We start from the raw sequence: 26,605 nt of genomic DNA, 5'->3' as shown, positions 1-26,605 counted from the left end.
CTCAGTGCATCTCTCTAAAAGTGGTCAGATCTCGTAGAATTTGTTTTCGCACCCTCTTAAGGAGAATTTAATCTTTTCTAAATGCAGGTGGTGCATCATATCCTTCACGGGGGCAGAATGGGCAGGAGTCTGTGTTCACCTCCAATGTAATAATATCAATCTACGTGCTAGTGGGGTTACAAATATGTTATGCTGGAAGCTGGTTAACACAAGATCAGAACCTTTAATATCAACGAGTGCAGTCAGTGGATCAGGATCCACAGGTCTACCCAGGACGTCTGATAGTGACTGAAAAATATTTTGCCAATATGGTGTGACTCCTGGGCAGTGCCAGAGCAAAGCAAAAAAAAATTTCAATGCTGAAAAACATCTTTATTTTATGCATTATCCACTAACCCCATGAATCATTTTAGAGTGCACCTGCCTCATGGGTGTAACCACAACCTGAAGTGTTTTAACTATGCTTCAGGTCCTTTATTTATACCTTAAGTCCATTTTTGTTCAACAATATGCACATAAATGTGAGGTTAATACTCAGTGAAAAGGCACTAAATAAATATATTTATTTTGCAACCCAGGCAGAGCACAGTGTTGTGTTTTTGGACAGAGAGCAGCAAAGTCTCCCAGCCCTTTTGCCAAGCAGCTGGAAAACAAGACACAGGAACTTCCTGGGCACTGAGGAGCTGCAGTGTTTATTTATGGGCAAAATGTAACCTATACTGTACATTTACTGCCACTAGACAGTGGCCAACACCTGTCTGCCCCGAGCACAGCCACTGTCACTCTCTCTATCTCTCAACAACACACTCACTACCCACAAACACTGTGCACTTTGTTCACAGCTTCTGAAATTTGGCACTGATTGCTTTATCGAGAAATGGTTCTTGGTAGTATTGACAGTACCCAACCCTACACCTCAATAAAGTTGGAGATCACAACAACAGAAGCAACAGAAGTAGAAAGCCAGAGGACAGGGATCTACTGATAGACGGTGAAATTAAAAGCCTTCCCGTATCTCTGCAGCAGAGTGGCCCCGCAAGCAACAGCAGCAGCAACAAACCAAACCCAAGCACAGCAAGAATACACAGCAGTAAAGCAAAGAAGAACTGCACAAAGGAAATGTTGTTTCGGCAGCACTGTGTACACACCTTGGCATTAATATAGGGGTCAAAGGGCCCACAGCGTTTGAACTCTTTATGGTCTACAGAGCTCTGGGAGGGAGGAAGAGAAGATAAGCCAATGGTTTTGGTTCAGACAAGCAATGAACGAATGAATGATGATCACAAATGAGTCAAACTAAATAAAAGGAGAAAAAAATCAGAGTTGAGTTAATGGACAATCATGTCATGAACAGGCAGGGAGAAATGACACAAAATGAGACAATTATATTTTTCACATTTGGCTATATCTGAAGGTGTTTGATCAAATTTTTGATTGAGACATTATGTGGAGCTCATAATGGGTCATTTCTCCTCATCCCAAACAGGACAGGCCAGAGATGGAGCCGGTCTGGACGCTGTCTGTGCAGTAAAGCAACCAAACAAAAAATGAAAACATATGAGTTAAAACTGTTAAAATGGTTAGGGGCCAAACAAGCACTTCTCACACTGGCATGGCATCAAGGCACTTAAAGTATCACAGTAGAAGTCAGACTCATGATGCACTGAGGTTAATGCACTCTGGTCACAGTCTTTTTAACATTCATTTTGTTCAAATACAGTATAGAGCATGCCATGCTGGACTAGAATTAGAAATAAGTCCACGTAGCTTTTTGACTTCCTTACTAAGTGGAAAAATGATCAACTTCCTACAACTGCTGACCAAACCATGACTGGAAGAGTAAGAGTGAAACTACAAGAGGTCAATGTGCTAAAAAGCAAATTTTGTTCTACGTCTTCTGCATACACTGACTCACAGGTTTTAGCAAACTCTGGAAAGAATGAGGAGCAAATTAATTTAGTACTGATGTCATTTCACAACTCAAACCCAAAAGTATTTGTTCTCAAAAGGAGCAGTGTGTAAGATTTAGGGGGATTCAGTGGCATCCAGTGCTGAGGACTGCAGATTGCAACCAGGTGAAACTTCTCACAGTTATGATTCCTTTTGTGTTCATTGTTAGGGAGGTTTTTGTAGCAGGAGCTGAATTATCCACAGAGCTCGCGTCCTCTCCAAAACACACAAACCAGGTGATTAAAATTAGTTCAAAACCACTGAATAAAGCTGTTTCTTGTTACAAATGATTGTTTCTTTAACGCTGTTCAGCACATCACAGACAGGCTGCTAGCCTAACGTGTGCTCACCTTTTTCTCTGATAACTTACAATCCAGATGTTCAGGAAGGTTTTACCGTTAGCAGAATAAAGGCCTTTGCACACTAAGTCCGTTTTTTTGTCCAAAATTGTCACACATCTAAAAATAAATACGACATTTAAATTCTAGGAACAGGTTCTCTTTTTCACATCCATCAGAAGCCTTTAGAGACGTTTCACCAAGAATCAGTGAAGAAAATGTGGCGGCGGGACACGAGGAATTAGGCACAGAGACTCATTTCATAACTCAATAGCTTACTTTCAACAGGTCAGATAGTAATATTCAGGTGGATGATGAAGAGGAGGAGGATGAGGACCGCACACAGAATGTGGAGACAGAGACGGAGGACAGCTGCGCCCCTTCATGCAGCTGCGGTGCCATATTCAAGACAGGGAGGGAGGGAGTGGTGACAGCCAGATAGGTAACATCAAGTGGTCAAGTGGAGAGAGGCAAAGGAGGAAATGTGTCTGTTTATTTTGTCACGTATTGCAAATTTTCGTAACATATAGAATAATAAAACGCATCGGACTCAGTGTGCAAGGTGTCTGTGCGTAACAATTTTTTTTTGGATGACAGATTAAAAACAAGAATTCAGGGGCATCGGTACCTTAGTGGATAGTGCTGGCACCCCATGTATAGAGGCGATGCCTTGCTGCAGCGGTCATGCGTTCAACTCCGGCTTTGCTGCATGTCATCCCCCCACTCTCTCTCTCCCTATTTCACACTGGCCCTATCTAGAGCTAGTGTTTCAGGTTTATCTGTTCTGAGTCATGGCAGTGCAAAACGGTGGACTCTGGAAGGGGACCAGCTCCCTGCGTAGAGATAAACGGCTCATTCTAAGGTACACAGGAAACAGGATGATTTTTAATTTCAGGTGATTATACACTAAAAAAACATACTTTTTTACGATATATACCATTTCTGCCAATATATGCCCCTAAATCCTACACACTGGACCTTGAAAAGTAAAACCACGACACCATAAACACACACAGACAAACAGAAGATTAAATGCGGCGGCAGACCTGCTCGTTGAGTTTGGGGTGTGAAGGTCCTTGGTGAATGAGCAGTTTGACAATATGTTCATCTCCCTTCCACGCAGCCAGATGGAGAGGGTAGCAGCCCTTGTTGTCGGCGATGTTCGTCAAGGCCTCGTTTCGTAGCAGCGCCTCCACCACCTCGCTGCAGATGAAGGAAGGGACCACACTAATGAATACACACGGCCTTAGCAAACAGCCAGTCAATAGCTTTATTTTCCCCAGTGGGACAATTGTATGTCAGGGCAGACCTCATTTAATGCAGAGCATGAACAGAGGAGCTGAAACAGGCTCCAACACAAGCGTTTCTCCCAATTCCCTCAGTTATTTATCACTGATCTACCTGTGTCCATTTAGGGCGGCGTGGTGGAGAGGGGAGTATCCAGTGCTGTCCACACAATTCACATTGGGGCCTCTCCAGATGCTGTAAAGAGAAAGGACTGTTAGGCTTCCATAACAAACCACACACACACACACCAAACAAACACAAGCCTATCCCTCTGTAAACTCTTCAACTGTGGGTGTGACTGACTCTGTTGTGATTGCAATCTCAGGGCCCCACTCTCACACAGCTGCTAGTTCACATCAGTCCCAACTACACACAGGTGGGGGCGTACGTTCATGCATTCTCTCTCCGTCTCTCAAAACAACACGTGAGAGGACAGGAATGAAGAAGCACAGGCCAGCTGCAGCATCGAACCAGAAAACCAGGAAGTAAAGGAGACACTACCAGTGCTGAGCAGCAGCTACAATGAGTTAATCATGTCTAATTTACATTAACTCCTCCTCAGCCTGATTATTCTGGGCCAAGTCCTGAAGTAGAAAAGGCTTTTGTTATGCAGTATAAGCACCAACAAACAAAGCGCTAGGACGGAGCCTAAAAGCATCGAAGGGGTAAAGCGTGAGGTAGACCAGCATTAGCCCAGCACTCTCCTTCACTGGAGCTGAACTCAGCTGTCAGCTCAGATTGGTTTGTTTCTTTAATTTGCAAAGAGCGCTGTGGAGAGAGAGTGGGAAGGAGAACGGCAATTGGGGTGGGGTGGGGGGGGGGGGGGGGGTAATTTAAGAGGCTAAAGGATGTCTGGTGAGACGGAGTGCCAGGACTGAGATGTGAGGCTCTCTGAAAGACCTTAACACATCCTAAATAAATCATGCGACATGGAAATCCCAGCACTGGTGAACCAAATATCTGAGAGTCATTTGCCAAACAGAAAGAGAATGGGAGCAAAACCAGTGCGGCTCACAGAGAATCAATCATGGATGGGCGAGTAGAGTAAATGAAAAAAGTAAGAAATCTATTTTTTTAATATTTGCTTTGCCTTTGATATATTATAGAAAAGCTGTCTCAAAACCAATGCAAACTACTGATCTGGCATTAGAACAGCTTCATAAATTATGACTAGCTTGGATTTTGATGCAAGCTGGAAAGTATTTTCTATGAATAAAGGCTTTAGGGAGACGACACGAGGAAAAAGAGCAGCAGCACTAGTGATCCGCACATCTTTTTTTATTGACTATATGCACTCTAATATTCCACTATTGTTCCAAATATGACAATATTCTGATTCTGGTTGACATGAGTCATGTAAACAGCATTATCTGTTGGGATATTCCAAATTGGAATTTCTAAATGAAGCATTTTCCAATTAAGAGTGCTTTCACACCTGCTCTGTTTGGTTCGGTTCAATCGAACTCAGGTTCATTTGCCACTCGGGTGTGCACCAAAACAACCAGACCGAGACCTTCTTGAAGAGGTGGTCTCGATCTGGTTACAAACGAACTCTGGTGCAGTTTGAGAAAGTGTTCCGACCTGGATCTGAACCAACTGCAGTCACATGACACATTGTTTGGGTTCAACATGAGCATGTTACAGTCCTGGAGGATTATTAATGTGCACCTCCTCCTGTACTGCCTTAATATGCACATTCAGCACATCCAATGCATCAAAACATTGTTTTCTAGTTGGAGCCGCGCCTCGTTTTCAAACTGTATGGTTTGACTAAAATGAACAATGACAGCAATATAGTCCACGATGAGCAGCGCTAAAATCAACCTGCGTAGTTGTCCCTCCATTGTGACATTAGAAAGTGTCACATTTATCTTGCAAGTGTACTCTTCTTCAACGTTTTGTTTACTTCCTGGATTTTTCCTACATGGAAATTCTGAGCAGCTTTCTTGCACAAGGAATTTTATCTGGTCCACTTGTAAACGCTGCCGTGAGAACACGAACCAACTCTACGCAATAATGCAGCTTTGTAACAAAATTAGTCCCAGATTCAGACCAAAGCAAGACAACTCTAGGTCTGAAAGCATCCTGAGTCATGGTGCCGATATCTGGGTTTTAGGAGCATTCTTTGAACATGTGTACAGCGCATTCAGAATATGCGTCTCACTTGGCATTTTTAATGCAGTTTGCAGAACACGGCATCTTGTCTGTTTACAGTCAGCTGTGTGCACTGTCAATGCTTGTACACAAACCAATTCGCTGACAGTTTGCACAGCTGTGGGGTAACGATGCATGCCCAAAAGAAAACATTTCTGGTCAGAAGAAAAACACACCTGCATTTTAAACATTATGAAAGACTTTGATATCAACAGGTTTTTAGATGGGTAAAAAAATTGCAATGCCAACCTTTTAAAAAAGATGGTTGAAGGAACGAAAGAGAGAATCTGTGTTCACACGGTTGAACAACTCCACCACCAGTGAAAAATTTAGGAAAAATCCTATTTTGACGCAAAGAAGCACAATTGCACAAGCAGCTTCAGCAATTCCACTTTTCCATATTTCAACATGATAAATGACATGATAGGGGACATTATTCAGAGTATTGGACAAATTGGACCTGTGTCTGAGCTGGACAAGTAAAAACTTTATCAACTAGGCCACTAGTATTTTAATAATTACACTATTGCAGGGTTTAGTCATTTCTTTTTAATGCTGTTTTAATCATACGTGAAATAAACATGCTTCAGTTTTGTCAGTGTTTAAATAAAAAGGATAAATAAATAGGCTAGAAATATTAAAAGGTGGGCACCAGTGGTGTTCAGCCTTGGAGCTGGTCCAACAGAACCAGGCAAAAGGAGCTGTGACAGAGAGCTGGCGTCCATGTGGCGGCTATACATTTTAAGTGATTAATATGTGGCTGAAAATACTTACAAGCCAGTCAAAATATGGTCAAATATCAATTCACCAGCTCAGTCAGATTTACTCTGCTGCACCGCAAACCCATGTTGACTCAGACTTGCATACGCTAGTTGCGACCTGGCGTGAGATTTGATTGTAGCCTCCGTTCACATCAAACTGATTAATGTCGAACCTTGCGTGGAAATGACTGAACACCCAGTTTTGTGTCTTACGTTTATTTCATAAATGAAGGCCATTGTCCTTCTCAGAAGAAGGGTAACAAGTGGAATACTTTGTGCATGTAAATGTAGTCACTGTAGTAAAAAAAACAAAAACAAAACATCAGCTCCAGGAGTTGAACGAACTGAGACACAATATGAATTGATCCATGTGTGAACGGCAGAAGGATGCTCGGCCTCCTCGTATCAGCTTCAGTGCCACTGTGGGACTTTGCTGCTCGTTTTTGTCGCAGTAATGGCTGTTTTGCCCCCCTAAAATACATCTCCCATAATAGCTCTCAGAGCAGCCTGCAATTACACAGTCAGAGCCGTCTCATTAAATAAGTGTCTTGGAGGGCTCCATCGCCTGCAGAACAATGGGCCTGACAGAGCACAGACACACAGGGATGCACCACTCTACTAGTCATAACCTAAGCCGTTTCTTCCCTACAGCAGGCCCTCTGGGTCTCATCTCACCAAGTCAGACAGCCATGAAGACACGGGACATCAGAAGCAGGGCGTGCTAGGGGGAAATACTAGAGTGGGAAAATGTGGTATGAGGAAATGTGGGGATTGATAAATTTCTGTTAGAGAGGGGGAAAAAATGTGTGAGCTACGATTATGTCAGCTCTTAAAGCATCGCTCACACACTTCCTCTCCATTCCTCCCGAACCAGTAACCAAATTTGTAGTTAAGAGTACAGAGACGCTGCCTTGCGCATTGCTGCTGAACACATCAAAAGAGAAAACTGAGACAGAAGCAGACCTCTCTTTGCTGTCCTAGATAAAGAGTTATGTAACGGCTTACAGAAAAAAGCCCATAAACAAATTAACATAAACATGAACAGAGCTGCGACTACGACTGGAGAATTTAAAAAATTCGGGCATAGGGCAGGAATGACTACTGGAGAAATCCAAGAAGGCATGTCATGGGTTTCGGAACATAAACTAACATGTGAACATCAGGGTAATTTCTCTGTGCTTTAAAGACACTGCAACATAAATGTCAGCCTATCTTATCTAGGACTGTCCTGAATACCAGTTTTGGGCATTGAAGCTTCAGTGAGAAATACCCTGCCAGTAATCAAAGCTTCAAAGGGGGTGGGGTCATGAGAGACAAGAGTACATTTTTGAAACATCAGTTTTCAGTCAATGCACCTAAAATCATGTTACAGTTAGCCACTATGGGCGGCACGGTAATGCAGTGGTTAGCATTGTCGCCTCACAGCAAGAGGGTTCCCAGATCAGACCCCAGGATGGAAGAGCCCCTCTGTGCGGAGTTTACATGTTCTCCCTGTGTCAGCGTGGGTTTTCTCCAGGTACTCCAGCTTCCTCCCACAGTCCGAAGACATGCAGGTTAATTGGTGACTCTAAATTTGTGAATGTGAGTGTGAATGGTTGTCTGTCTCTATAGCCCTTTTTAAATAGGAATTGTGCATATTTGCAGGAAAGCCCAATGAGTCTTCTTTCAGCATTGGCAGTATAAAAGCAAAATCGGAGAGTGCAGCAAAATGCGCCTACTACTTTTGTTCATACAGAATGCGCCTTTTCTGGGGCAATGGGGGGCGTGAGCAAGTAACAAAACGTGTAGCTCAGCTAAGACGTAACCAGTGACGTGGGAGGGAAGCTGCAGCTGGTCAGTCCTTCGGCGATTCTCTCATAAGTCGGCCCGTTCTTCACCGTTCCTGTCATCTGACAGTTAATGGCCTCTTCGTTTGCGAGGGCAAGGAGGGTGCGCAATACCTTGTCTCTCCAGTTGCTCATCTTTACAGTGTCTTTCAGGCGTTTCCCTCTTGCTACTAGCTGCTCATTCCTGCTATCAGCTGTTTCCTGTTTATCCACCGCCAGTGGGTCGCACGTGCGGCGTCATCAACAGCTCCTCCCACAAGTGATCAACAGCCCCTCCCGTGGCGGAAGGCTGCCTCGTTCTTTTTAAATCAAAAAGGTTCCGCCAATATGACTACCCTACGAGGCGGAAAATTGGGCACCTCGGATCAAATCGGCAATCTAACTCTGTGTGTCTAAACGCTCTCAGCTTGCCGGCAAAATGGCCCAACATTCGCCGAAAATCTGGCAGTGTAAAAGGTCAAATGTGTCAGCCCTGTGATAGTCTGCAGACCTGTCCAGGGTGTACCCCGGCTCTCGCCCAATGTCAGCTGGGATAAGCTCCAGCCCCCCCGCAATCCCTAAAAGGATAAGCGGTTACAGAGAAAATGAATGAATGAATGAATGAATGAGTTAGCCGCTACATTAGCTTGCAGATCGCAGTAACATCAGCCATAATACCCAGAAACAAAGAATATTTTCCGAGTCACAAAACTAGACCCATTACTACGTTTAAATGTTCTTGATTGAGAATAACTAATAGTTAATGTTTATGCATAATGAATTAATACTGGTGAATTGTGTCACCAGTAATAAGGAAATACAGTGAGTGCTGTTTGCAGTGGAAACGCTAGGGTCTAGGTATCATGTCTGAAGGGTCACTTTTGGTTCCAGAGGTACTATACCAAAAGTGTTTGGTTGAAACGGGGCTTATGATAGTCCTGCCATCGCGAGGTGAACCAAAAAATGCTTGATTAACCAATGTTGTGTGGAAGGCCACATATAGTATATTTTGAAAGACAGGCTGCAGGCTGCTTAAAATCAGTCCGCAGACCACAACAGGCCCCTGCGCCAGACTTTTGACATGCCTGGTGTAGATAAAAAGGTCATTCAAATACTGATTTTGACATGAATTACCATGGCAACATTAAAGGCTTCAAAGCATTCAGGTCAGTCTCAGTCTTGTGTTATATACATTGTAGATCGAAGTCCAAAATTTTGTCAATAACTCTTGCTTAGTTTAAAATACACAAGCAAGACAAAACTCCATTTAGTCAGACAAGTCATGAGACATATTGCAAGAGTTCCCTTTGACATTCAAAGTCATCAATTTTAAAGAAAATCTAAAGGCTAAAATCCCTGATGCCTCTACACTCGCCCTCCTCAGCAGTCATGACTGATGCGTCATTGCCAGAAGTTCTAAAAATGCCACTCAGAAACACAAACACTGTCACATCAGCCACATGATCAAAGGAAACCAAACGAGGGGTGTAATGCAACACAAAGCGCAGTATGATGTCACTCTCTGGTTTCTGCTTCCATGATACTACAGCTCTGATCTGGGACATGAGCGTTAATTAACGCTATCAGAATCATTTGCATGCAGAGGGAAGGAAGATGTCTGCTCATTACAATTATTCACTGTCATGCTGTTTCAACTTGCCATAAGCAGAGCTGCCTATAGTGGCAGCTTTAAGTGCAGTCCGAGTGTTACGTCCTCTGAGCATTTTGGCAGCATGGCACTCAAGGGCATGAGTCAGAGTGGTGCTCGACAATCCACTTCATCCTCTTACTACGGCTCACAACCAACCTAACCGAGGGACAGGGCTTAGGCCCATAGCAGGGCAATGGGCAAAACAGAGTTGATTTGGTTTGGGAGGGGGCACATTCATGCGAACTGACGGAGGAATTCCTGTTTGAAAGGCTAAGCTAATCCTTAATTTCCCTGAGGGAATATCAGCGGGATGAAGCTGGAGTTTGAAAAAGATTCTGGGGGGCTGTAATTCTGTGTTGTACAAAGCCCGGCCAGTATGAGAGGAGGACGGATAATAACATTTCCCCTCTTTTATGTATTCTCTGCATTAGTCTGCTGATGTTAGTCACACATACTGAAGGCATTTTAAAAAGACAGTCATTTCTAAATATGTGGGCTTAAACATAAATCTCCACTGTGTTTAACTCCGCAGTCAAAATGTCAGGGAGTAATTGAATGCACCAACAGAAGACACTGGAGTTTGACTTACAGCCTTGATTCTCATACCAAGTGAATCTCTCACATAAAATCAACTAATGCGTTTGAATGCATCTGTTAGTTAGGTTAAATCAATTCTGTAGTCATAATTCATAATCCATATTCACTAATCTTTGTCAGACATGAGCAGGTAGAAAAAGCAGAGATGCATCATGTGTGATAATGATTAACACAAATCTTTTTTGCTCCACATCATGATCAGGACTAACCAGACTGACTAGTTTCAATGCCTTGCAAAGCAAATCCTATCATGCACCAACGAGGTGACAAATACAACAACAGCAGGTACTTTAAAATAAACGTTTCGATTTCAGCAGTATCCAAATATCCGATGTATGATTACATATTCATTTATGTAGCCCTGGGGAATAGCCAAGGCATAATTCAGTCTTAGGTTTAAGCAAATAGGAGCCCAGGTGGGTGTGAACCTGGAGTCAAATAAACAGATTTTTCCTCCAGCCTATTAGTGGTGTGACCACACTGGGGATTAGTCTAGCCCGGGGCACTGAGCCCAGCAGTGACTGGCGCATGTCAGCCACCGTCAGGGAAATTGGGCTTAATTATGCATACTGCTGGCGGGTGGTGAAATCAGATGCCCCGCAGCCAAACAGCCAACCTGAGCGTCTCCTCCTCGGCAGAGACTGAGGTACCTGGAAGAGAGCTTCAGGCCTGCTGAGGGACACTTTTAATGAGACAAAATCTCAGTCAAGGAATCACGTCGTGGCCAAAGAACTGCAACTGCAATAAAGTAGTGCACACTCATCGCGGAGGTTGTGACAGACCAGCTTAGCGCCTATACTGTATTGTTCTGAAGCAGTATTACAAGTTTGGCAGCACTGGGAAATGAATTAGGCAACAACCTTTAAAACTATGACATGGCTATGAAAAGGCGTCAACAAGTGTATGACTAACACATCTTAAAGGGATATTACTGCTGATTTTCAACCAGCTTTCAATCATAACAATGTGGGCAGTACGTGTAAATAAACTGTGTTAACTTACTGCCATCTTGCTGGCACCCAGATGTCCCTGTTTATTTGCCAGAAAAAAATCCTCTAGATTGTACTTCCTCATGTTGTATGCCCACCGCCATCACGGACACAAAGTAAAGAAGCGGATTGAGAGACCAAACTCAGATCAAGCGGTAAAACTAGGAAGTGTTGATCAAATATAAACCAAGATTCTGTTATTGTATGAGCTATTTCTCACCTAAAATGTCTTAGGAAACATATTCTAGTGCACTGTTTAGCTCTAACACGAGAGTTTGTAAACAGGAAGCAAACATCATACTGTTTCCTGTATTGTGAAAAATGGAGGCTGAGAAAACTGAGATCACAATGTAAAACTAAGCAGTGCTGATCAAGTATGAATCAAGATTCTGTTGCTATATTACCTATTTTTATTTTGTATATTAAAATGAGCAGCTTGCTTCCCATCTCCCAACAGCAGAAGTGTTTTAATCAATCCAGTGCAGCGCAGTGCATTCTGAAGTTGCAGGTTTTCTACCTCTTGAGCAAAAGTGAGTGTCACAGCCTTTTTCCTGTGTTTTTTCTGGTCATATAGCGCCAATTTCAAAAGTATTTGTGTCTTTATATGGCACAGACAGTCTAGTTTTATGAAAAGTCTTTTCAGCAGTGAAATATTTATTTAAAGCTACATTTCTTGATCATGTGGTTCATGCCTTTGACCATTTGTGGTTACATCTTGATTTTCTGGAGCTCCTGATGAAGGTACAAGTTATAATAATTCTTCCTGAGGGGGACATGAATGTCTGTTGCCAAGAGATTTAATCCAGAGTGATAGTTCAGTTTGGACCAAAATGTAGGGCTGACACTGCCATGCAAACAGCCATGTTGCTAGTGCGGCTAGAAAAAGCAACTTAAAAGTTATTCTTTAATATTTGAGGTCGGCATACCTTAGAGGGGTGGGGGAGAAAATCCATACAGCATAGTATTGTGATATTGTGATTCTTTTTTATATTATAGAAATTATCTGTATTGCTATTACAAATTAAACTTTCTGCGGCCCACTAATGATAAAATGACATTCTCTTTAAGTCCACCTCATACATTTTGTTGCAACAATAATGACAAAAACATGAGACAAACAGACTGAAAACTTGATCCTATTATATAAAACAGATGTTGGCAAAGTTTTCCTTTGGGGACATAATTTGCAGTTGAAAAACAAAGGTAATAAATTGCAACATATTGCAATATATAGTAAGACTCAAAATGTTTAAAATCGCAATAATATTGTATCGTGACTTTAGTATCATGATAATATTAGGGTTGCACGATAATATTGGTACATCATTAGTATCGGCCGATACTTGCTTTAAAATAAAGAATCAGCAAACATGCTATTTTTTATTTTACACGATGAATAAATATTACATATATTGAAAAGTATTGTATTTCATGTCTCCATCAGCTGGTGGGCCATCAGGATAATAGGATGCATGCATAATATGATGTTATTTCCACTACAGAAGAGACTTAATGATCACTAAAACTAGGTCGGGAAAAAAGTGGATATATCAATATCGGTATTGAATATCTGTCAAATGAGTTGTTGTATGTCGCTATATTAGATAATGGCAAAAAATCCAATATTGTGCATTCCTAGATAATATCACCTAATGGGGCCTCTGGTGATTCCCACCTCAAAACTGATCAAATAATGAAACTGCTGGCCTCAACCATTTCAGAAACTCTTTTTAAAAAAGAAATGTGTGATTATAAAAATTTCAACACTGAATCATATTAATCTTGTTTAAGTGCTACAGCTCCAGTCATAAAGCAAATAAAGTATTATAAATGAAGACAGCAATATTTGCCAATTTAATCGTAACACGCAGCTTTAACAGAGCCTGATTGAGTCTTCATGGCTCTTGAACACACCATAGTGAGCGTTTCACAGAGCAACTGTGCTGCAGCAGGAGGTGTGAATCAACTGTGTCTGGCCACAGACTATGATCATAGCTGTCCAATGGGCTCCGGCACAATCAAAATGATGGGCATGAAATTCACTGGTGGCAGGCTGAAAAGGTGGGATGACTTCAAAAGAAAAGAGATGAGGGGGGATGAGATGGGGAGAGAAAAGAGCCTGTTTCCCAACAAGTTGGCATTTCCCACACCAACTTCACAGCAGACGCCACTGCACAGCTACACAGATCTCACTGTTTCACACCGGCATCCCCTGAGCATTTTGCTTGAAAGAGCAAAGCTGATGTGCAGTTTCAACGAAAATGTTTCTGGATGGATGGGCAGTTATTTTCAGTTATGCTGACAATCCATTTCTGGAAAAAGCACACAACTTCTGTCTGATCCAGTCTGCAGGGTCGCAGACTCAGTTTGCTCACAAAATCCATCAGCAAAATAACCCTTTAACTTTGGCACAGCCTTTTAAAAGATTGTTATTAAGTTTCAGTGTCTTATCTTGTGACCACACCTTATTCATGATGTGCTGCACGTGCATGAAAGTAGGTGTGTTTAAAAGTTACAGTCTGTTGCCAATCTGCTTAGTCATGCTGAGGCTATCCAGCCCAGAATACTTTGTTATGCTTCTTTTATACGGTCTGCACAAATATCAAAGCAAAGCGGATCTTGGATAATTTGTTTCCTGTGTGAAAATATTGAGGGCAGCGCTATTACTCCGGCTCCAAGTACAACATGTTTGAAGTCTGGAGGTGGAGTGGAGGTTGGCGTGGGCCCAGCAGGTGGGCTAGAGGACTGCTGAGAACAGCAGAGTGGGAGAGAAGGGAAGACGCCAGCTAGCAGGCCAGACGGATGAAAATGTCTGGGTCGGTGGGCTGCTAACAGCCAGCTAACACACACACATAGGCCTGCACAGGTCGAGAGGTAGAGCCCGACGATGTTGTCCTACAAATGGGTTCAAACACCACACACACACAGAAATGCTCCCCAACCTCAGCAGCCTTATCTTTTCCATTTGTCCATTTGTTATTACAAGGTTTTCAGTGAGTCGGGTGAGGGAGAGGTCACACAAACAAGCACAGGAGCCTCAGTAAATGCGTCTTTGTGTTGCTGTCCTGCTCATGCATGAACAACTTTCTGTTTCTTTTAACACAGGAGGAACAGAAAAATGGAAACTATAAATAAAAAGAGAACTAAAAGGTGTGTCCACAACAAGATAACAACAACTTTACACATATCGTTTTATAAATCATTCTAACTCAAGTGGATGGCGGAGTCTACACCACAACTATAATGACAATGACAGTGGCAAATGATAGTGTTAGAATCATTTTCAAAGCAGTTAGATGACTGATTGAAACACTGATAGCCAACCAAAATCCACTCAGATTTACAGGGTGTCACAGCTGGAGTGTTCAGCCCGTGCTTGACTAGTGCCACCGTTTACAGAACATTATTGTTCATTAGATCTGCAACAATTAGTCGATTAATGCATCAATGCATGTGATTATTCAACTGACATTCAATTAATCGGCAACTATCCTGATAATCACATGGTCATTTTAGTAATTTTTTAAAGCAGTAGAGCAAACATTTATGCTTCTTAAATGACAACATTTGATGCTTTTCTTTGTAATTCATGATAATAAACTGGATAGCTTTGAATTTTCCAACTGTTATTATATATTATGTATCCCCTTTAGTCCATATGAATGTGAATTAAGGGCGTTGCTGTAAAAGAGCTTAATGCTAAGTCAGTTTTCCCTTAATAAACAGTGGCTGATGATGATGATGTTCACATTGTTATCGTTCTTAGTGTAGAGACACTAAGGGGTCTTAATTAGAGCAGCAACAGCTAATGCCGTAATCAATTAATTGTTACCAATTACATTTATCTGCAACTAATTTTATGTAGTAATTTTATGAGGAAAAAAGCGATACATTTTTCTGACTCTAGCTTCTTAAATTTTGTGTTTCTTTCCTCCTTTATAACAGTAAACTGAATATATTTGGGTTGTTGACAAAACAAGACATTTGAGGACGTCATCTTGAGCTCTGGAAAATACTGATTGACATTTTTTTTTTACCATTTTCTGACATTTTATTGACCAAACAATTAATCAAGAAAATAATCTGACAATGAAAATAGTCCTTAGCTGCAGCCCTACTCCTAATTGTCAAGCATTTCATAATACCGTAAAAAATACTATAAAAATCATTGCTATCATCATCACTGCTCGGCATCCTTACAAGGCATATTTTCTATTTCAGACAACTCCTTGAAAATTTTTCCTCTTCAAACTAATTAAGAAAACCCTGACCCACTTAGATGAAAGCTATTTTTATCCAACCACCATTCAGTTAAAGTAAAAATGGCTACACACTGCATGGAGAGAACCCTGTATATGTCTGTTTCTGCTGCCCCTGATCACAAACGCGCACGCACGCACGCACGCACGCACACACACACACACACACACACACACATATGTGGAATTCATCACTGCTCCTAAGTGCCTGCTTTCTCAGACTACACAAACATGGGCCGTAAACATAACGCACAGAGCAGAGCATCCCAAACTCAGATGCTCCTGGAATGCTAACATGGTGGTGTTAGATTTCCCAGCTACCACTGCTCCCTCCTGGGCTCAACCAGCTACAGTTTCTTGCAGTTCAGAGGTCAACAGTCGATGAAATGTGTGCAACAGACCTGCTGTTTGCCCTGCTTTTAGCTACCTCGGAGTGATCTGAGGCTCTTCCCAGTACTGTAGAAGTGATAGAAACTGCCTTGTTAACGCTGCGCGGCCTGGCCTGCACACAACAGCAGGCAGTGAGACAGTCTACATGAGCGACTATGAAACCCAGCTAAAGACTGAAGGTGTCAGATTCCCGCTGTGAGCCTGTCATCTGCAGACTCACCATCTCAAGTCCTACAGAGCACCTTCACACTCAGTGAATTCTACAAGCACAAAGATCCGTGTAACTGAGAAGCTTCGGGGAAATTTTGTTTTTCAAAAAAGGACAATGTGTGCTCATTTTTATGCAGATATTTTCTCGGCCAGCACCAGTCTGACAGCATGGGTCTGCCTGGGATGAGCCAGAAATTGCGGATGTAATGGGATGGAATGATCTGGAGTTGTGCCCAAGCCTCTTAAAATGCTAACCAAGTCATCACACTGATAGAAATGCTCTCCTTGCTAGTGGAGTAGCATGTTATGGAGACAATATATTTCAAGAGTGTTTTGTGGATATCTAAAGCTGATTTTTTTCCAGCCTGTATTAGCCTATGAGTAGGACACCCTAAATAGGTGGTCCGATTCTATCCCAATGACAGCTCTATTTTCTTTGTAAAACTAAACAAGTACAGAAAAGCCCCAGAATGGTCTTTAGGGACTGATATGAATATGAAAAGCCGTCATTCTACGCTTTGTGAGTGGGACAAAGGACATGGCTGTGAAGCTGGGAGACGAGCCCTCATCTGGCTAAGCTCTCAGAGCGTCTGTCCAGAACTCCATGCATTCCTCTGTTAATTTCCCCTCAGTGGGCAGGCACTTTCTCTGCCAGGGACTTGTCTTACCTCCGGTCTGACCGCAGCAGCTGCCTGTGTTTGGACAACCTTGTCCAGGAAGTGCTAGTGAAGAGTTCTTCCTGTAGCGCTTTGGGATCAAAACGGGTCATGGGGCCCTAGTGAAAACTACGGGATGGAAGAGAACACAAATGCATGCTCTAAAATGAGGCCTAATATAAAAGGTGGGAACAAGTCATTGCTTTGCAAGTTTCAAGTATGAAGTCTTTGGACTTAAGTCTCAAGTCCCAAGTCAAGAGAAAATTTGTATTTATTCGTTTAAACACGTTTGTTGAAAGTTGTTGCATCTCTGTCTGTAATTTCTGACCCGCAAGTTTTGCATACTGCAATTTGTTTTTTGTTGACCACTGCCCAGTTTTTGTACGCAAATGGAATTATCTTTGGTATCACTTCTTTTAACTGACGCTCAGTAAGGTAACGTCTGTTCAGTGGTTCCCAACTGGTGGGTCACGGTCCAAAAGTGGGTTGCGGATCCACAAGTGACTTGAGAACTTGTCAAGTTTGTAAAAAAAACACACTTTTATTTGAAGTACAGTGAATTTCTGGTGCATAGCTTTTATTTCAACGTGCTATTTCCTGCTCCAGAGTGGAACGGACAGCTACTTGACGGAGACAGCAAACTAGCTGGACAACATGGTCAAACGCAAGTCTGACGTTGAATATATTAAATTGTGTAGACCTTAAACTAATGACTAAGGAGAAATCTGGACCCCCTGGCTGGACCAGTTGGGAACCACTGTGTTAGGTCTTCATGGTTGTCTCCTACAACTTGATTAAAAGATGTCAGATTGGTTGAAAGAAAGGGGATATTGGGATTTTAGTGTCGACTTGTTGGGAATGAATAGCGTAAACATTCGCTAATTAAGGAAATTAAGCAAAATGAATTGATTCATGCAACACTTTCTAAATACTTTGGTCTTGGGGGAAGGTATTAAGTATTTCTGGGTCAAAAGGCTGAAGTCCAAGTGAAGTCAAGAGTCATTGGTGTTAAAATCGAAGTGATCATTAGTGTGAAGTCCAAGTTGGGTTGCAAGTCTTTTTTGATTTTGTCGTATCTAAAATCATCAAATTAGTAACTTGGGTCCAACTTGAGTCCAAGGTATGTGACTTGAGTCAACATCTCTTCCTAGTATAGACACCAATATGACCTAAATAGTTCCAACCAACACTATGAGCTCATCAAATTTACTTCTACATCAGCTACCACAACACGGTGGCCCTATGAAGGTTACCCCATGACCTTCCAACTCGAGGAAGCCCCACCCAGCTCATTTAGGTGATAATGGAAAACCACGGAACAAATGTTTGGGGCGGCAGCGGTGTTAAACATGCCGGGGTCAGTGTCTATCCCATGGCAACCGCTGGGATGCAGCCTCCTGGGAAAGCAGACATTCCTCAGAGCAGAGCTGTACAACTGCCTGGTTACAAAAACAACACAAGTCTTGACATGCACCCCATTCCAGAGCGAGAACGCCAAAAATCTAGTGGAGACACACACAACACGCCTTCAGAGAATGGTGATGAAGCTTATTAGGTTAGATGATTCACTTGTGGTTTAATGTATACAATAAACAAGTAGTTGTTATTGATTATGTTCAGCACATGAGGCCTCATATCTTGCTATGATGGCACAACAAGCCTAATACAATGGCTGTTTATGCTACAGATGTTGATTTTTTTATTACAAAAATAATGTAAGTTAAAGTGTTGTAATAAAGTGCAGCAGGAGTGTAAAGAACACACATCCCTTACATGTTGACATTACAAACATCACAGCTTACAATTTGCAAAAGAAAGATCCAACAGATCAAATCTCCTGTGACAGGATTACAGGCCTACACTTTCCAACAATGGATGATGAATAAGTTACAAAGCGTTTCTGGTAAAGAGGGGAAACACGCCCACCAACCCACAGCCTGCACCACTGTAGTAATTCACCGTGATGTCCTTAGACGTATTGACATTTTCATTATCCAAACGAAATCAAATGTCGCACACAATAGCAACAAATCCCCAGGCTGTCCTGTGCTCACTAATCTTGCAACTGTCCTGTAAGCTCAGGTGTCCACAGGCAACTGACTTTTTAAATCTAGTCACCACTAGTTTATTCATTTCCCACTAAGTCTAGCCAATAATTTCCCAGAGCTATCGTTGCCAAACATTGATTGCTCAAGTCAGAACAGATGACACAACTGGCTCTTCAGTCTGCCCACGGATCTGTGAGCGAGAGTCAGAGCCAGCCTTTGACTACATGACATCTTTGAATTGGATTTCCGATTAGAAGGGTTTAATGTAATTAACTTGAGTACATTGTGCAGTCTGCACAAAGTAACACAGTGATGCATCACCTCGAGTTTCACCGTAACACTTGTCCCTCGAATCAAAGGGGCACAGGGCTCCCAGAGGAGCAAGATTATATTTTGATTGACAGACGTTCACCTGCATGTGTACATCATTAAGATAAGAGTGCAGAGGAGCCAGCTGTAGGCCACTGACATGCAGCACTTAGCCTGGCTATAACTTTGATTATAACACATCTACAAGCTGCACTTCACTCTTTATGGGCAGATATACAGAAGCCTGTGTCGCTTTAAAGGGACAACTCACCCCTTAATCAAACACATATCTTTAGAGATATCAGTCATAGACATGTCTGCCTTCTCTTGAATATAATGGAACTGGAAGGCACTTGGCGTGTGGTGCTCAAAACGCCAAAAATACATTTGAAAATCTCAACAGCAATGTCTCCTTTCGGAAATCATGATCTGGTTACTCAGGATAATCCACAGACCTTGTTGAGAGCAGTTTCATGTGGGAACTATTTTCTTTTTAACAAACAACACTGTCCAGAAGGAAGTGTGCATCTACTCATAGCTGAGAGGCTCGTGACAGTGCGAGATGTAAACATTAATGGCGTCCTCCTCGTCTGAGCTGTAACATTAGCAAGCTCACTAGTGCTAGACAAGCTAGCAAATGATGCACACTTCCTTCTGCATGGTAATGGTTGACAGGTGTAGTTAGGAAGACAGAAAACAGTTCCTACATGAAACTGCTCACAACAAGGTCTGTGGATTATCTCAAGTATTCAGGCCATGATTTCTGGAAACAAGACTGCTGTTGAGTTTTTCAAATGTACCACAAGCTGAGTGCCATCTAGTTCGATTATATCTGAGAGATGGCAGACATCTCTACGGCTGATACCTCCAACACTTGGTAAGAGGAAAAATGTGCATTGTTGATTTTGGGGTGAGCTGTCCCTTTAGGCTCTTTCAACAACAGAGCTGTTTTGGGTGTTAATATTGCGTACATCACAATGGGGGTCTCAACTATGGATGCATTATGAAACTACAGAATTTTCTGGAAAAAAGAAATACATTCCAGCCCTGGGAAATTCGACAACCCTGCTGTGCTAAGCCTATGACTCAGATAACATCTGCAGGACAAAATGAAAAGCATAACTTATCAGATCTAATATATTGCATCCTATTATTTAATATTACCGAGCAGCCTCCTGCACAAAGTCAAAGGGATGGCACATTAGAAGAAGGCTCAGGGTGAGGATGCAATCTTTTACTATCAAAAACACAGACTCGGGCTGATTACCTTAAGCCCTTACCAATACATTCCAGTTAGGGGAAAGACGTCAGCAGTTCAAATCAGTGTTGGGCATTTTTATCTGTGCATCTATGAACAGAATGTGCACAGGTGGCATGACGGCAAGGATATCAGGTACTGTGAACTGACTGTAGTTTGCATTCCTATCTCTAGATCAGAGCTTGCAACTAATAAAAGGGGGAGTGTGCAGAACAAAAACCAGTGCTGACAAACAAAAACCTGACAGAGCAGCTAAACCTTTCTAACCTTGCATGGTAGGGCTTGTATACATATGAAAAACCACATCAAATATCTCCTTCACCGAGCACTTCCTCTTGTGACCACGGATGGATAGAAATGAAATATGCCAAGCTTACACCTTTGTAGCTGACGTAAGGAAAAGAGGTTTTAAATCTAGAGCTAAGATTTGCAAACGAAATGCTGTTTAAAAATGTGTCTGGCTCTGACAACTGGTTTTCTCCTCCACCTTCATTAGTCAGTGTTCAGGTCTAGACTTTATGTAAGCAATTAATAATGCATCTGTGTGAGTTTTTAAAGAGACCATGGGCTGTTTTGTTGCAGATTTCTGCAGTTTAGTTGCATCATTACCAGCCAGGCCATTTATGCACAACACAGTACAGCTGGCACTGGCAGGGACAGGGAGCTGGGAGCTAACAAAGAAGCATGCCACTGCTCCTGCGCTGCACTGCTTTGGGTTAGGGTTGTTTGGCAATGCACATAAAAATACAGTGTGTAAGTAGCCAGGGATATTTAACATACTTCACTATCGGGTTTAAGATTAGGATATGAGGCTATGTTTGGGTGTGCAACACTTCTGGCTGTCTCCCATGCAGTTATATCCGCCTCTGCTTCCCTTTTCCAGAGCCTACCTGAGCAGACTGGAGAGCGGATGAGAGGAGGCGCCGTGTCCGCCGCTGTTGCCACTTCCACCGGTCCCAGACGATCCGCTGCCGATGCCAGCGCTCTGTCGCTTCCCGGATAAAAGCTTCTCCACCGCGGCCAGGTTTCCAGTCCGCGCCGCTTCGAGAAGTTCCTGCTCCTTCCCCATCGCGAATCCCGGGGTAAAAAAAAACAGAGGAGGCGCGGGGAAGCGAAGGGAAAAGGGGGGCTTGGTTACGGGAGTGAAATTCCTCTGCGATCCCCCGTTTTCTCTCCCGACCTCAAGTTAGTCCTCAGCGGTGCTCGTGTGGCGAGGAAACAAAAGCTCCCTCCGCCGCTGGATCCGTCCGTCCCGATCCACGGTGCCGCCGCTGCTCAGGGGGGAAAAGTTTGGTTCAGCAGCACGGTACCAACCATCGAGCAAACTTCCTCTGACCAGTCCCCTGAGCCTCGTCCGTCACTTCCTCGAAACTGCCCTTTCTTTTTGCATCTCCAATCCGAAACGCCTCAGACACACACACACACACACACACACACACACACAACCTCTAGCACCCCCGCCCTGACTGCTCACTAGGGGAGGTGGATGAGTGTAAGCAAGATGGCGCCCGAAGTATACTACATTAGAGAAGCCGGCAGAGAGACCCATCCAGTGGTTAACACATCTTTTCTAGTGTCACATCCAGAGTCCAAACCAAATTCCCAGATCTAACCCTTTGATTATTTACTATCACTCATCCATACTGTGAGTTGTCTAAATTTTCATTTAATAATTTTATTACTAATTTATTCTACAAACATCCTCCACAATCCAACTGTGGATTAGATGAGACTATTTGCAATAACTAGGAAGTACTCATGTCAGGTTCAAAAAAACGTGTGTGAACAGGAACATTTCATAACATCTGATCAGGTGACAGCCAGAGTTGAGGAGTAACTAGTTACATGTGACAGAGTTAGGTAATTAAATTACAACACAAATATAATTGTAATCAGTTACTGAGAGAAAACTATGTAATGAAATTGCAGTTACTAATACAATTTCAGTGACTACAACTGTTTATTTGATTTCTTTTTATTTCAGTCATCCATTCGTTCACATGAATTTGAAATTTTAATTTATTCTACTAATATCCAGTCACCAAAATGTGACAACTGTGGATTAGAGACTATTAGCAATAACTAGGAAGTTTTCATGTCTGTTTTATTAAAGAAAAACGTCAGGAACGTTACAAAACAAATATAATTGTAAACAGTTACTGAGGAAAAAAATGTAATTAAATTGCAGTTACTAATACAATTTTGGTGATTACAAATGTTTGCTTTTTTGCACATTTCCAAACAATACAGGTCAAATTTGAGTGCAGCACTGACAAACTTGTGTTTTTAGGAGTTTTAATTTATTGCCAAATTTAAAACATTGTTAGAAAAGTAATCAGAGTAATCAAATGCTCAGAAAGTTCATGGTCCTCTCAAAAGCTCGCTCACAGCTGCTTTTGTTATTTAGCATCTTCACCTCTGAATCCATCGAAAGAGTGTCCTCATACAAGTACCTGGGTGTATGGATAGATGACGAGCTTTCATTTGATGCACATATTGCTGCTCTAGTTAGGAAGCTTAAAGTGGAAGTTTGTTTTTATTTGTTGTACTTTCAGTGCTGAGAAAAAACTTGAGGAAGCTACTCTTCTGTCTGTGTTTGATTACAGTGACATATTGTATCTGCATGCAACCTCCTCCATTTTACATATCCTCAATTCAGTGTACCATGCATCTCTATGTTTTATTACAGATGCAAAGTCACTTACTCATTGCTGCATTGGCTGCTGCCTTGGACAGGTCTCTCTTGTAAAATAGATTCTCAATTTCAATGGGACTTCCTGGTTAAATAAAGGTTAAACACATTTGTAACAATATGTTATCTCTTGTTAAAAAAACAAAACAACCTCATCTTTTCATCTTGTTGAGTGTGACACTTATGCTCTTATTTTATTGCCAAATGTAAAACATCGTTAGAAAAGTAATCAAAGAGTAATGAAATGTAATAAGTAGTAGTATAATATGTAGTAGTAGTAGTGTATAAAATAGTTACATTATTTATTACATTTTAATAGTGTAACTAGTGTTCTGTAACCCATTATATTTCCAAAGTAACCTTTCCCAGGACTGGTGACATCATAGAATATGGGTGAACAGTAGTCTAAACTGTGATATAATTGGGTTTTTGTAACATTTTAAAACTTTAAAAGTTCAACATTAAATTTTAAAAATTGTTATTAACAGTTAGAGCACAAAATAAACAGTACATTAAACAGTCTTGTTTAATGTTGATATGTTTGACTCTCTGAAAGCTCGCTGTGTTTCTGTTTTGTTGCTTGTGTCTATAAAGTTCGTTCAAAACCGGAAACGGAAACCCGGGGTCATATGCCATCAAAAAGCCTAAAACAACTAGCATTCTGATGCTATCATTACTCTTTCTAAGAAGTTGCTTAAATTTAGTTGATAGTAAATGCAGAAATCTCAGCGTTATCTGTTAGCTACCCTGCTAACTAGCGTCAGTTACTAAGCTAACGTTAGCTTACCTCCGCCGTTAGCTTGGCCATTCCTGCTGTTTTGTTGACGCCTAGCTGCAGAGAAGGTAGGTGCATGTTGTTTCCATGTCTTTTTTTATCTGAAAGTGGTCATTAACACAAACATATATAGTCTTTATTTAGACTTCTTAGCTAAAATGGTATAAAAGCTAAAAAACGTTTGTCATGTAACGTTAGCGCTAACAGTCGCGCCAGGCATTAGCCGGCTGAGCTAACTGAAAGCTAACCAGCGTTAGCCAAACTGCTAACTGATCAAGTACCTTGTTTATATCGCAGAATCTGAAGCTGTCAGCCGGTGTTGGGGTGACTGAGTGAATATGGCCGACCCTGCACGCATCAAACCTGAGGCTACACCTGAAAGAACAGCCTCTGCTAACGAGGAGGATCCTAAATCAGAGGACACTGAAGATGCAACGTTACCTGCCACAGCTAAACCTGCAGATGACAACAAAGAGTCGTCTTCACAAGATCAGCCCAAACAGGAGGTGAAACCTGTGAGTTCTGGACCAAATTAGACATCAACTAAAGTTTTATTTTCTGTCCAACAAAAAAGACAAACATCTAAAAGTGAACACTGTCTTACAGCATAATACATTTATCATATTTCTGAATGTAACATAGTAGTTTAAACAGTGTGATGAAGAACAGTCCATATATTTGTATATTTCTACACACTTACAGATACTGAACGTATTTTTATTCTTAATATCTTAAGTACTAGTGTTAAACATTGAAGCATAATGCACATTTTTATTTCTATTTTATGTTATTACTTTATATTTACATACTCCTATTTCATACTCTTACTGTAAGTCTCTATTCTTTACATCGGAACGACTCTAAGGAATCACAGAGTCTCCTCTGGATCAAAAAAGTATTTCTGATTCTGATTGGCAGCATCATATTGTTTTTAGTGGCTCTAAACAGTTTTGTCTTCCGCTGTGAAGGGGATAGCAGCTGGGGACGATGAGGAAGAGGGAACCTCTGGCCAACCTGCTTCCAAAAGACTGAAGGTGGAACCGGAGAAGAAAAAGGAGAAGCGGCAAAAGGTGGACGAGGATGAAATACAAAAGATGCAGTAAGACTGGCATTTCTAACAAACCATTCTAATTTAAAAAACACTTTAAGTTTCATCCTGGTATACTTCACCATCATCCCCCTGTTCTTCATCTTAGAGTTTTGGTGTCATCCTTTTCTGAAGAGCAGCTGAATCGCTATGAGATGTACAGACGTTCTGCCTTCCCTAAGGCTGCTATTAAGAGGGTAAGTGTTTCTAAACACTGACAGTGTTTTTAAATCTCTGAAAATACTTTGTCTGGCTTGATGTCTTTTTTTTTCTCTCTTCATCTTCCAGCTGATCCAGTCCATAACGGGGTCATCAGTGTCCCAGAACGTGGTGATTGCTATGTCTGGTATATCCAAGGTTTTTGCTGGGGAGATTGTTGAGGAAGGTGAGTGGCAGACTTACAAACAAGAAAACATTCAGACCAAATACGGTACTTTTTATTTGTACTTCTTGGTGCAAGTTAAATAGTTTGTCTTTGGTCTTTACAGCACTGGACGTTTGTGAAAAGTGGGGAGATACACCACCGCTGCAGCCCAAGCATATGAGGGAAGCAGTGAGGAGGCTGAAGAGCAGAGATCAGATTCCCAACACCAAGTACAAGAATATTCTCTTTCACTGAGGCACACGTGCTTTAAATTAAAGGAGGGAGCATGTCTGCGATACAGAATGCTGCCATGGCTTGTCGTGAAGCCTCTGTAGCCAACTTAATGTTGGTTATTCTCTACTGACTAACCAGAGTCAAATCAGTGACTGCAATACTGAAGACAGACAAGATTAAGAGGGTGTCTTACATGAACACAACTGTCAGGTAAATGTTTGATGCAGCACACAGTTCAAATGGTGTGAAATTATATTGATGTATTATGGTTGTAAATACAGTATGTTTTATACAAATGTTTTGTTCTTGTGCCTCAATTATTTTTAAGAAGCCGTTATTTTTAGAGAGACTTTTTGGTGGGAAAACAGTATGATGCCTTTTAGTTCCAATGGGTTTAATTACAAAAATGGTCACCTTTTTGTTTCCATTTACAGCCACACAAGCTCACACTGGATATTATTTTGATTCTTGAAAATGTTTGGATCCTTTTTCAAATGATAAAACCTCTGGTGTGAGAAGCTGACGGCAAAACTTGACTCTTCATCATTCAGCTCATCTCAGAATTAATTTAGTTTGTCTAACAATACTAAAATAAAGATGTTTTAAGTTTTATTTGTAGACTAAATATGTAGACTTTTTTATTGAGTTGAACAAACTCTTGATGACACCACTTAAATAATGAGTGAGACTTGCACTTAAAAGTTTGTATGTTATGACAACAAAAATGATTTCAGTAGATGATTTTCTGTTACAAGCAAACATGCATTTCTATTAAACTCAGTCACAACTTG

General features: G+C 41.6%; 2 protein-coding genes across 12 annotated transcripts in view; one reads left to right on the top strand and one right to left on the bottom strand.

Annotated features, from left to right (window-relative positions):
- anks1aa (ankyrin repeat and sterile alpha motif domain containing 1Aa) overlaps window positions 1–22,478 on the bottom strand; it is a 102,698-nt gene extending 80,220 nt beyond the window's left edge. For 3 of the 11 annotated variants that reach the window (XM_033628581.2, XM_078169873.1, XM_078169875.1), the window contains exons 1-4: window positions 21,553–22,473; window positions 3,690–3,770; window positions 3,335–3,491; window positions 1,149–1,211 (exon numbers count right to left, since the gene is read on the bottom strand). In XM_033628581.2, coding sequence (XP_033484472.1) covers window positions 1,149–1,211; window positions 3,335–3,491; window positions 3,690–3,770; window positions 21,553–21,731 — 480 coding nt within the window. In that variant the 5' untranslated portion in view covers window positions 21,732–22,473. Of the gene's footprint in view, window positions 1–1,148; window positions 1,212–3,334; window positions 3,492–3,689; window positions 3,771–21,552 lie in introns of all 11 variants that reach the window. The other 8 variants (XM_033628578.2, XM_078169874.1, XM_078169876.1 and 5 more) reach the window with 7 other exon arrangements.
- A 1,476-nt stretch (window positions 22,479–23,954) lies between these two features.
- Window positions 23,955–26,604, top strand: taf11 (TAF11 RNA polymerase II, TATA box binding protein (TBP)-associated factor). The gene is made up of 6 exons (XM_033629141.2): window positions 23,955–24,197; window positions 24,427–24,644; window positions 25,098–25,228; window positions 25,326–25,413; window positions 25,505–25,601; window positions 25,705–26,604. The coding sequence occupies exons 2-6, from the start codon at window positions 24,468–24,470 to the stop codon at window positions 25,833–25,835; spliced, it is 624 nt and encodes a 207-aa protein (XP_033485032.1). The 5' UTR covers window positions 23,955–24,197; window positions 24,427–24,467; the 3' UTR covers window positions 25,836–26,604.
- The last annotated feature ends 1 nt before the right edge of the window (window position 26,605 follows it).

Source organism: Epinephelus lanceolatus, chromosome 8 (assembly GCF_041903045.1).
Source record: "Epinephelus lanceolatus isolate andai-2023 chromosome 8, ASM4190304v1, whole genome shotgun sequence".
Lineage (NCBI taxonomy): Eukaryota > Metazoa > Chordata > Actinopteri > Perciformes > Serranidae > Epinephelus > Epinephelus lanceolatus.
The sequence above is the reverse complement of the archived record's forward strand: the minus strand, read 5'-3'. Positions and strand labels throughout refer to the sequence as shown.

What these genes read in the sequence shown, in the direction of transcription:
- taf11 (XM_033629141.2), top strand. Translation starts at nt 24,468, where the DNA reads ATGGCCGACCCTGCACGCATCAAACCTGAGGCTACACCTGAAAGAACA. An exon ending in CCAAACAGGAGGTGAAACCT is followed by an intron (nt 24,645 to 25,097) that starts GTGAGTTCTGGA and finishes TCCGCTGTGAAG; the next exon opens with GGGATAGCAGCTGGGGACGA. An exon ending in TGGGGAGATTGTTGAGGAAG is followed by an intron (nt 25,602 to 25,704) that starts GTGAGTGGCAGA and finishes TGGTCTTTACAG; the next exon opens with CACTGGACGTTTGTGAAAAG.